Source organism: Malus domestica, chromosome 05 (assembly GCF_042453785.1).
Source record: "Malus domestica chromosome 05, GDT2T_hap1".
NCBI lineage: Eukaryota > Viridiplantae > Streptophyta > Magnoliopsida > Rosales > Rosaceae > Malus > Malus domestica.
Window position 1 is genome coordinate 40424327 of NC_091665.1, and position 12385 is coordinate 40436711.

At 36.5% G+C, this 12385-nt stretch overlaps 1 protein-coding gene across 6 annotated transcripts; it reads left to right on the top strand.

Annotated features, from left to right (window-relative positions):
• Positions 1–1494: 1494 nt before the first annotated feature.
• LOC103435149 (uncharacterized) lies at positions 1495–9946 on the top strand. 6 transcript variants are annotated; one of them, XR_529360.4, is made up of 7 exons: positions 1495–1644; positions 2192–2773; positions 3370–3427; positions 8284–8954; positions 9040–9112; positions 9195–9452; positions 9580–9946. XR_529360.4 is itself a non-coding variant. In XM_070822772.1 (7 exons), the coding sequence occupies exons 4-7, from the start codon at positions 8908–8910 to the stop codon at positions 9729–9731; spliced, it is 486 nt and encodes a 161-aa protein (XP_070678873.1). In that variant the 5' UTR covers positions 1495–1644; positions 2192–2773; positions 3370–3427; positions 6777–8907; the 3' UTR covers positions 9732–9946. The 6 variants fall into 6 exon arrangements, 3 of the variants coding, with proteins under 3 accessions (XP_070678873.1, XP_070678872.1, XP_070678874.1); XR_011581607.1 differs by having other exon boundaries at positions 8284–8563; positions 9005–9112; positions 9239–9452; XM_070822772.1 differs by having other exon boundaries at positions 6777–8954; positions 9239–9452.
• Positions 9947–12385: the final 2439 nt, after the last annotated feature.

Consider the following 12385-nt stretch of genomic DNA (forward strand, 5'->3'; position numbering starts at 1 on the left):
CAAATACAATTGCAAATTTTCCATTCTTTTGGAGGGGCTTTTCCAAATTCCAAATAGGAGATCTTAGTGATTCAGGACTAGAAGCAACAAAGACACATCATACAAGGTGAAATTGACTTCCACTTTGTAGAGTTCAACTTAAAGTTAGTTCAGTTGAACCAAATTTTGATATGTTAATAGAGTAGATACGTAATTGACAAGACTTGTCGTTATCATAAATTATATTGCGCATACGCAACGTACTAATAAATTTGGTGCATTATATTTTCTGAGGCGGAAAGAAGAACAAATATGGGGTTGACAAAGTTTCATGCTCGTATTTATCATCACTAGTTTGAAAGGACGTTTTTGAATTAGTTGTAAAAACATGAATTGGATGCAGCAACGTAAATATATAAATATCCACAGTGTGGTGTCAGATCACTTCTCAAATCATTTCAACCAGATTTTGATGCCTCAGACACACAAAAACTTGGTAAGTAATTGCCATAGTATCAAGTAATCCAAATTAACTATGGATTGTGAAGAACAAACATGATTAATTGATTAATTATAAAGCTAACACATATGTATCACATTGAATTGACCTTCATTTTGTGAGAGCACTCAACGACTCTGATGGGTTAGCAAGACATAGCACAATGAGAGATTTTTCAGTGTGATCGAAACACGAAACAATATGTCATACGTGTAATACCATAGAAGCGTACTGCTCTGTATTCCGATTAATACTGAAATCTAGCACTGCAAGTCGGCAATGGCCTCACTTGGGCCCTAGTTTGGTCTTGGAGTAAAACAAACAATGAAACAAACAAAGAAGCAACTTGTATTTCCATGGGCCTACCCAATTGGACAAACCTGATGCCACTCTGAACCAAGTAAAACAGCAGTTGGTCCAACACCCAAAGCCCTTGTCCTTGATATTTCGTCTCTATGCATGTTAAACTTTCTTTATCACCAACAATATAGCCTAAGGGCCTACTCTACATTTGGGGTTGTGTTTGTATGGTTCATGGCTTTGGTGATTTGACACAAAAGTGCAATAGTGGAACTATGAATTCCAAATGTTCTTTTTGTCAATTATTTCTACAATCTAAGCCACTAGGATCTTTGGTAAGGATGGAGAGATTTTTCAATGTGTTTGAAAAACGACATGGTACATCAGGTATCCCTTCACTTGTATCATAACACGTGGTGTATCGAGCTGTGTTCCAGTAACATAGGAAAATCTCTCGTAAGATGAGTATTGTGGTGGACAGGAGTAGGCCTAGAGTTCGAAACCCTCCAATGTAATAAAAAAGAAAATTATTTCTACAATCCAATTCAGGTTGTTTGCACGGAACATGATGAATGGGACATAGCACTTGGTAAATTTCATAGGTTTCGAAAAATGGGCCAAGAATTTGTAATCCAAATGGGAAAAAATTATTCATGGGCCGCCAGGCCCGAGTCGATACTACCGAGGTTCAATGTATATCCATTTCCAACACCACTGATCTAAAATCCGCCACGCCTTGGCACCTCACTCGACACCCGTCGTACAACAGCTTGCTCCATACTCCGAACTCTCCAAACGCCTCCGTCAGCTCCGCCGCGGGCGACACCGCGCCCATCGTCTGCAACACTCTGTAGCTTTCGCCGTTGGTAAAATTCCTACGCTTTATTGATGTTAAATTTTGGTTTAGTTGGATTAAATTATGCAATCGATTTGATTTAGGAATTTTGCTCCCCTATATGTACCAAAACAAATGAAACGTTGTGCTGTAAATTAAGCTAGGGTTTAGGGTTTCTTCGCAGCCTGATGAGCTCACTCGGAAAAAAATTTGAATAATTTGGCCGACTCAATCCATTTCCATTGGAATTGGGCATAAATCACGAGCTACATTGTTCCCAAGGCATCAACTTTGCTTGCAAAAGCTCTTCCATGATGGAAGAACTTATCTTGGTTGTAGCCAATGACAATTCCTGCTTTGTTTTTGCACATCTAAGAGCTGGGTAGGCCGTTTGCGGTAGATCGTTAACATAAGGTTTATAATCGCTTGCATTCTTATGTACTTTTTTGCATTGGTGTTGTGTATTTATCTATGCGCAACATTGTAATCCCAGTTAACAACTTATTCATCTGCAAATCATACCTTGTCTAAAAGTGTGTTCTTTTGTGTGTTTCCGGTTTTGTTCGGCCACTGACCAGTCCGATCCTGGCCCAGATTGGTATTCAGAGCCTTTTAATCACTTACATGTCCAATCAAATTGGAGAATTGTTGAACTGCGTGAATGACAACTGCATAAGGAAAGTCCATGCGGCCAAGTCGCGAGACTGATTATTTTATGACAACAAAATATGATAGCCGCCACTCTTGTTCATCCGATGCTAAAAATGGCAGTTCATTAGATGCTAAAAATGGCAGTCAACCACAAGCAAGCAGCTCTCTCATTGGTGAGTTTGTAAAGTCAAAGTACAAGCGTGTTTTGTGCCAATGCAAACCGAAAAATATCACTGAGGATGTGCTGAAAGATCTTGGAGTGGATATAAGTTATCGACGGCTAGGAGGGTTTTTGAATGTGCATTGAAAGATATTAGGGTATGACCACAAGAACTTTCTTCTAAATGGAGGTCATGCGAAAGGTGCAAGAAGGAAAGAATTTCATCTCAACCAAAAAAAAAAGTCTCATGGAGAAGAACTGTCTACAAGGAATTGTGGAAAATGTGGCTCAACTGGTCATTACCGTAAAACCTGCAACAACGCTATTACTCTTCATCTCAATTTTGAAAGTGAGTTTGCTACCTAGAATTGGGACACGAATAGGCCTAAAGTTGCTGTAGTCATTTATTATCTAGAGAATGCATTATCGTCTTTTCAACTGTTGTAAACTTTTCATGTTTTCATCGACACTTTTTATTAAGCTTTGAAACTAGCTCGACATATCTTCAAGTAATGTAGATGAAACAAAAAAAAAAAAATGTAAACATGGTTTTGAATTACTTTACTTGAAGCCTTCTGAGCCTATAGGAAAAGATTTCAAGTGTAGTACCTGAAAACATTTGAACATTCAAAATGGTTTTGAAAAGACTACTGAAAAAAAAATTTGAGTCCAACTCAAAATGGTTCAAGCTCAGCATTTTGAAAGGTGTTTCCAGTTTATTTTTTATTTTGTCTTTTTCTGTTTTACATCATCAATGATGTTGAAGAGAACTACTCAAAACCCAACTGCTTGGGCTTGTTATGGTTTTGGGTAAGATTTTGACATCCTTTGTATGTCATTTAGGCGCAAAAGGATAGGTATATTCGTACCCTTAAGCTGTGCAAAAACTAGGTATGATGCTTACCATTCATGTGAAAATGATGTTATTTTGGCTTAATGTTCCAGGAGTGATAAATGGCGTGAAACAAGGTGGTTTATGGCTTCAGCAACAGGTGAAGCAAAGGTATGTGTGGTTTTGAATTTTAAGTTTACGTTTTTTGTTTTGTTTAAAGAGTATGGTCTTCATTGCGAGTGTCGGTTTCTGTAGATTTTAAAGATTTGTCCTTTTCCGTAGTTTGGCTTGATTGGAAAGCTACTATCAGTTAGCTTTCTGAGTTTCCATAGCGGGGGGATTTTAGTTGTTGTCTGGCTGATTCTCTTTTGAGTTTTCTTTATGGACATCTTTTCCAATTGTGTAATTTTGTTGTAAGCTTTTACATTTAGTTTTGTCCTCAAACCCTTGATTCCTTAACATAACGCAACCCACTTGATAATACACTTCTAATTGCATTGTTCATTGTAATCTAACATTTTTTTTTAAAATTATAATAAATTTAATGAAGAAAAGAGATTTAAGAAAAAGGAAGAAATAAATTCATTGGTAGACAACTGAAAATGCAAATATAGAATTAATAAAAATATGAAGACGTTAATGAAAAGAAAAAAATGAAGATTTCTTTTTTATCAAACCCTATGTCTATATAAATATCAAATACAATGAATAGATAACTACAAATATAGAGATTGATCTAGGAGAGCCATTAATGCTTAATAGGATAAAAAAAAGTTATCACGTAAAGGTTATGCAGTAAAACTTTAAATCAATCTTATCGGCAAGAATCTGCATCAAAGAGAGTCATTAATGCTTAAGAAAAATAAAATTGCATGAGCGGCAAACACGTTGAAGAGCAAATGTAATAGAACTCAATTATTACACATTCTATAATAGGGTGTCATGAAACAATCTATCATTGCCGCTTTTGCATCATTTAGTATTGGATTTTTTATCTCGCAAAAAAATACAGAATTAAGAAAGGTGACTCAATGTCATAGTCAAGACCATTATGTGAGTTTACGCCAATACCCTATTTTTCTGCGAGATGAAATTTCCAATACTACTTCGTAACTGATGCAAAAGCGGTATTGACATGTTTCATGACCATTTTGGCAAAGTGTTCGTTGTCCATGCAAATTTTTTTCTCAAGCAGTATGAGCCCTCCATGCAAATTCTTTCCGATAAGATTGATTTAAAGTTTCCACTGCATAAGCTTTATGTGACAACTTTTTTGTCATATTCACCCTTTTGCAATAGAAGCTGTGAACACCTACATATTTCTTTGCCTTTCCTTTCTAAGGGGTTAAAAGGAAATTCATTGTTGAAGTGAAAATGGCGCCCCTGAACAAGAGTTTTGAGAAGAAGATAAAAATTAGTAGGAGCAAAAACAATGAAATGGTGAGGAAGATACCTTGCTTTTTTCCTCTGTTATATCCATGTGCGGGATGATACAAAACCTATTGATAAATAAAAATATTCGGAAAACGGCAGTTCTCATAAAACTCATTTAAGAAAAGAAGATACGTTACACAAATGGATTGGTTATTCTCTTTTGTCATAAATGGAGTTTGTGAGCTTAATAAGGATCAATTCCAATCTTTTACGGATGGTACACCATACCTTTAGGCCTGCATCGATGGTATGATTTCATATCTTGTGAAAGCTGTAACTAATCTTGATTCAGGTTTTAGCTCAGATCAGTCACCTGGCTTCAAGGAACCTCATACTGGTGGTTCCTTGCCTCCACATCCCAGTCAACCTTTTGGCCAAGGTGAAATCGGTTGGTGTAAGACAGAGACTGTCTTAACCTCTGAGTAAAGGAAGTGGTGCTCCTTACGTGAAGCCAGAAGAACTTCTAAGATGATGAATTTACTAAAAAAGCCTAAGATCAACTCTGAGTTGTCATTTGAAACGGATAAGCGTCCGCATCTCTTTCAATCTTTAGGCCAAGGTGAGATCATGAATTCACATCGTTTGTATAAGAAACAATCTGCCTTGAACTCTGTAAGAGGTAACAGACACTGCTTTGGTGGAGGAGGAGGAAGTGATGAGATCATAAATTCATCGTTAATGGAAAGAGAGAAGCTTCAAAGAGAGAGCTTCTTCTTTTTAAAGATTCAGAGAACTGCTTTTCTGGGACAGGAATAGCTTTTAATGCGAAAGAGGAAAGCCAAACAAATCTCGATCTTTTTCTACATCTGTAGCTTTGTATCTATATTACAAAACTCTAAGTGACCATGGAACAGATAAGCCTCAGGAAGAGCTTTCTAAAGATGAAAACTCCTTTTCTAGGTCACAAATAGCTTTTGTGCGTTATAGGAAGGCCAAGTAAGTCTAGACTCTAGATCGATCTCTAATTTGTAGCTTTATCTATTCAATTTATTTGTAAGCAGAGAAGATCGATCTCTAATCCGTAGCTTTATCTATTCAATGCATATAATTACCTTATTTACCTTACATGATTACTAAGCAACGAGGTTATTGCAACAAATAACAAATTTATTTCTGTTATTGAATAGGGTTGTATAGTGGAGAAAAGTACCTTATCGGTAAGAATCTGCATGAAAGAGAGTTATTAATGCTTAAGAAAAATAAATTGCATGGACAGTGAACACGTTGAAAACATAATAGAAATATAATTATTACACGTTCTATAATAGGGTGTCATGAAACAACCTGTCACTGTTTACATCAGTTAGTATTGGATTTTGTATCTTGCAGAAAAATACAAAATTGAAAAAGGTGACTCATGTCATGGTGAAGACCATATCTTATGTGAGTTTACGCCAATACCTATATTTTGCTGCGAGATGAAATTTCCTATACTACCCCTTAACTGATGCAAAAGCGATACTGACATGTTTCATGACCATGTTATAAGAATGTGTATTAATTATAGTTCTTTGGCATTTGTTCTGCAATGTGTTCATCTTCCATGCACATTTTTTTTTCTTAAGCAATATGAGCTCTCTATGCAAATTCTTGCCGATAAGATTGATTTAAAGTTTCCTCTGCATGAGCTTTATGTGGCAACTGTTGTGGTTGTATTTGTGTAACGTGTCTTCTTTTCTAAAATGAGTTTTATGAGAATTGTCGTTTATATTTTAATTTATCAGTAGGTTTTGTAGCATCCCCACACATAGATATAACATGGCAAAGAAGCAAGACATCTTCCTTACCCCTTCATTGTTTTTGCTCCTGCTAGTTTTATGTTCTTCTTCTCAAAGCTCTTGTTAAGGGTCGTCGTTTTCACTTCAAGAATGACTTTCCTTTTTAACTCCTAAGAAAGAAAGGCAAAGAAACATGTGGGTGTCCACTGCTTCTATTGCAAAAGGGTATTACAAAATCGTCAGGCTCTAGGGGGCCATTTGGGCCATCTTAGGGTTCATAAGGAAGAGATCAACGCAAAAAGGAGCTAGATTTATGCTAGCCTTTTCAATAACTCGACAAATATGACTTATGATGCTCCTCCTTTCAGCATGCGCCACCCTGAAATTTTTTTCTGGAGTTGCTGGGAGCAATCCAAGTAATCTCATCAGTAAGTTAACCTCTCCTTTGAATTTCTCCATGAGATTCTACTCAAATCAAAATAGCCGGGTGAATGTGAGGTTTGTGAGCAAGGCCTATGAGACCAATACAAGCGCCATGCCTCCAAATTTTCATCTAGCAGTGCCTATGATGAAATCCCAGATTCTAAACCTTTATCCTTTATGGTTGCTTCCTCTGGTAGCGCAGTACCAACTGGTGTCCCTTCCAGCCCATTATTCTCTTATGTCATAAATGGAGTTTGTGAGCTTAATAAGGATCGATCTCAATCTTTTACGGATGGTATGCCATACCTTCAAGCCCACATTGATGGTATGATTTCATATCTTGTGAAAGCTGTAACTGATCTTGATTCAGGTCTCGGCTCAAATCAGTCACTTGGCTTCGAGGAACCTCATACTGGTGGTTCCTTGCCTCCACATCCCAGTCAATCTTCTGGCCAAGGTGAATTTGGTCGGTGTAAGACAGAGACTGTCTTAACCTCTGAGAAAAGGAAGCGGTGGTCCTTATGCGAAGCCAGAGGAAGTGCTGAGATGATGAATACAATAAAAAGGCCTAAGATCAACCTCTGAGTCGTCAATGGAAACAGAAAAGCCTCCACATGACATCTCTGACAATCTTCAGGCCAAGGTGAAATTGGTCTGTATAAGACAAAACTGCCTTAAACTCTGTAGGAGGTAACGGACACTGGTTTGGTGGAGGAGGAGGAAGCGCTGAGATCATGAATTCACTGTCAATGGAAAGAGAAAAGCCTCTGGAGAGAGAGCTTCTTCTTTTTAAAGATTCAGAGAACTGCCTTTCTGGGTCAGGAATAGCTTCTAATGCGAAAGAGGAAAGCCAAACAGATCTTCATCTTTTGCTACAGCTGTAGCTTTGCTTCAGCTATATTACAAAACTCAAAGTGATCATGGAACCGATCAGCCTCGGAAGAGCTTTCTAAAGATGAAAACTCCTTTTTTGGGTCACAAATAACTTTTATGTTAAATTGGAAGGCCAGATAAGTCTAGATCAATCTCTAATTTGTTGCTTTATCTATTCAATGTATTTGTAAGTAGTGAATATTTATAAATAAATATGGGCTTGATGGAAGAACATGAGCTCTCCCTCTCCCTCTCTAAAATGAAAAGAAATCTTAATTTTTTATTTTTATTAATGATTTCATATTTTTACTCATTCTATACCTGCACTATTCTCTTTTTTTTTCATCCTCGAAGTAAATGTATTGTGTTTAGGAAATAGACTGAGATATTGTGGTGTGCCTCTTTACTTTATTACCAACTATAGTCTGCACCTTCTGTTTTGGTTTATAAGTCTGGCGGAGTAACCAATCCACTCAAACTTGCTTAAGCCTTAAGATCATCTTGGATTATTGGTCAGTGACATATGGTCCTTGCACTCTCAGAAATGCTTGTTATTTTTAATTCTTAAACATTTTGCAGTTACATGCCCGCAGAGAATTTGGTGCGACTATTACCGGTGATCCTGCTGGTTTAATTGGACGTGTCAGTGATATGCATCTATTGGGGACACTTGAAATGTTCACTTTAGTGTCTGCATATGGCCTGTTCTTTGAAGGGGACCAATGGCCTGGCCCTTGCTGGAGCTTCTGTGGGAAAATTGCTGTATGCGAACTACGGCATTGGCCCATTGATCTATATTTCATATTGAGAGATTGCAGCAAAGCTCAAACCATTTGGGAGACATCAGAGTGGCAAACCAGTATGTTACTCCTTTTATTCAGATTATAAGGCCTGTATGCTTGTAGTGTGATAGTCTTGAAGGGAGTAGCCTGTTTATCTGCACATGTTGGTATCTGTCGGAGGTTGGCTGGACGCCACTTCCCCTGTTCTCAAAAACCAATTGGAAGTACAGGTCTTTCTGGCATGGGAGCCTCCTGACATGGGATGTCAGAATATGAATGTTGATGCGCCGAGGAGAATGGCATCTGGTGGATTTGGAGCAGGGAAAGTTATTTAATCCAATCTTGTCAGGGGATATTGAAGCAGAAATCTGGGGATACATTTTGGCTTGCAGTTTCCAATTTAGAAGAAAAGCACTAAAAGATGTATTCAGATGGACTTCGCTATTATTCTAAAAATGATGAAGCAAGGTAATGCTTCCGCTGTCACCCCTTTTGAAGTGCAGATTTTTTTTATGCAGCAATTTGAACACTGCACATTACTGCATGTTTATAGAGAGAAGAATGCAGTGGCAGATGGGATAGCAAATGGAGCTATAACACTTATTTGGGAGTCTAAGTTCGACCACGTAAGCTTTCTTATTGCTGTTTTTCCCCTGTAAAGAATCGTGTTTAGATCTTCATTGCATTTTTTTTATGGAATCGTTGCAGGAATCTTACTGCTTCATTTCTTTTTCTTTCTTTGTCGTCTGGAGGTTGTTCTGTTTATCCGCAGATTGCAGATCATGATCAAGGATGTTAATGAGCAGTTGCAGTCTTCTGTCAAGACAAGCGATAGCTTCTTTTTGGAAATTTATCCTATGCGGCTGAGTATGGCGAGAATTGGGTGGGAGGAAATTTTGCTCTCTCTCTCTCTCTCCCCCCATCTCTCTCATCACACGACATGTCAGGTGATGAGAGACAGAAAACGTGAGTGTTTGAACCCACGATAGCCAAGTTTTTCTCACTAACGAGAGGCTCCGGTTGCTTCGATAGTTACTTGTTCTTTTTTTTACCATAACCAGATTATTAACAATGTGGTTTGGTTTGGTGACAGTTTCTATCTGCCTATGTTATCTTTCCAAAATCAGCAAACCCAACATGTGTTTTTCTTGGAAATGTCTGCAAACTTGGGTCTGTTTTGCAAAGAAAGTATCCGATGCAGCAAGGAGGATTAGGAATCATAGGAATTGCATTGTAGGAGGATGAAAAATGACATGCCTCCAAACAACAAATGCAGTGACGTGAATTGGTTGGACTTCAAAGGGATTGGGAGTCAAAAAAGCAATGCTCATTGCATTGCCATTAGCCCTCCATCTCATACCCTCATTGATTGTGTGATGGTTATGTGATTTGGACCAAACCCAACCCATCAATACAAACTACACACCTCAAAATAAAGTGTGGTGTTATTTAGACACTTACTTTTACCTCTCACACTCATCTTAATTTTCGGTTGACTCATCTTAATTTTCGGTTGACTGATTGAATGAAATGAATAAGATAAAATTAATAAAGGGGTGTGAATACTGAATAGCACTATCCAAAATTAAAAGAAAAAAATCTAGCAATGCTCCATGAATTGAGGAACTTGTTTCGCTTTACTTTTGAACTTTCAATTTGGTTTTGAGTTTCCATAAACTCTCAATTTCCGTCACAAACCAACACCTCCACCTCAATTTTGTTACAATTTTTCGCTAATTTTATCAAATGCAGTGCGCGTGACAACTTTTAAGAAAGTAAATTTACAACGTAATTTAATACACACTTGGAATTTTGATAACTAAGTGATGAGAAAAAAGTAAGAATAAATGAACAAAAAGGACCATCAATTTAACGATGTAACTGAACAAACCATCGTCGAGACACATTGGCATGAATTAAAAGCGCAAAACAATTTTAGAACTAAACAGAAAGTTCAGATGGCAAAATAAAACATGAAGATGGGAAAGTAGTGTCTCATTTTTCCCAAAAAATAAAATAAAATTCGGTTTGATTCCCACTTGTCTTTCTTTCGTTTTCAATCATCTTTAAAGAGTAAAAAGACTAAACGTATCTCTTTTAAGGAAAAAAAAGACTAAACGTAACTCTAAATTTATTTATCACAAACTTATTTGATACTCCTAACCTTTTATTTAGGGTAAATATCAGTTTACTACTCTCATGTTTCATGGTTTTCAACATTTAGTACATCAAATTTTTTTCGTCTCAGAGTCATACCTAAAGTGTTAATTTGAGGACAGTCTCATACATCTGTTAATCAAATTGTTAAGTCTGTCATTAACTGATGATATGGCGTTTATGTGGACAATGAATGGGCACCACGTGTCATTAGGGGGGATCCACGTGGATTTTTTTTTTTTTTGAGAAGGGGTTAAAAAAAAATTCAAAAAAAAAAAATCCTTTACTGACTTCTTCCTCGGTCACACACACCCACACTAAACCTTTAGATTCAAAGAAACATTTTAGTCTTTCTCTAGCCATCATCATGTGATTCACGAGTAGTAAGAATCAAACTCAAACCAGTCATGTGGAATACGAACTTGAAGTTCACCCTGACCACTTAGCCTCTATGTGATGGTTCCCTTTCTTTCTCGTTTTGTTAAAAGAGAATAATGTTATCTTTCTCCTTTAGCGTTGTGGTACCTCCAAGGTTTAATCACAGCAAAATTCTTATCTTCCTAGTAAAGGAGAATAATATGTGGGACTTTATAAGATTTAAAGTTGAGAACTTATTCTATTTTATTTTAGGGCCATATATTTTATGCATGTATTAGTAATTTAACACATAAATGCAAATTCGAGCTATTTTGAGCTGATTTTACCTCAAACTTTAATAATAGGTCTAATATGATGTCATAACTTTGATTCTAATGGGTCTTTTGATTCTAATAGGTCTTCGTCCAAAATTACATAACACACTCGTTCTCGCTTATTTGTTAATTAGCAAGATATACGATAACATTTATTTGTTGCTCAATCTAACTGAAAGACTAAATTGTAGTCATGATCCCTTAACTTTAACTCAATTGGAGTAATGGTCCCTCAACTAAAAATTCATTACCATTGGTCCCTCAACTTTACTTCAACTGGAGAAATAGTTCCTTAACTTTAACCCAATTGTAGCAATGGTCATTCCAACATAACTCGTTTTGACAAAAAATTTAATGTAGTTGACGAAAATGACCATAATCACATACTTTGATGGGTTGAGAGATTCTAATTATATAAATGCTTATTCCAACATAACTTATTTTGACAAAATTTTGACGAAATTGATGAAAATGACTATAGCTATACATTTTGATAAGTTGAGGGACCAATGATAATGAATTTTTAGTTGAGAGATCATTGCTCCAATTTAATTAAAGTTGAGGAATCATTACTACAATTTACTCTAACTGAAATGTTCAAGCCCTAAAGATAATTATGCTTTATGATTATGTTAAGTCAAATGTTCGGAAACAAAAAGAAAATCAAATAACTGCAAAGAAAAGTAGAGTTAAAATAAACATGCAAGCTTCTAGAATTGGAACTTAAAACAAACTTATCTATCAAACACAACATTTCGAGCTTAAAAACACGCATTAACAAGGGTTTTATCATTTATCTTAATCTTAATCTTAATCTTAATCTTATTTTGTAGTCAATCTCCTTTTCAATATTCTAAGAGTGAGTTTGCAACTTACTCCACTTTCATTAAGGAGCGTGCAAATCACTCTCCAACTTCTATCAAAAGAATTCCACATCTTTTCACTCCCATCTGTAATTACCTCGCTGATTTGGCGCGTAATTATTACTTAATCCAGAATCACAGAACCATGTTTGACATCAAGGTCTAAAATATCGATATTATCCCAATA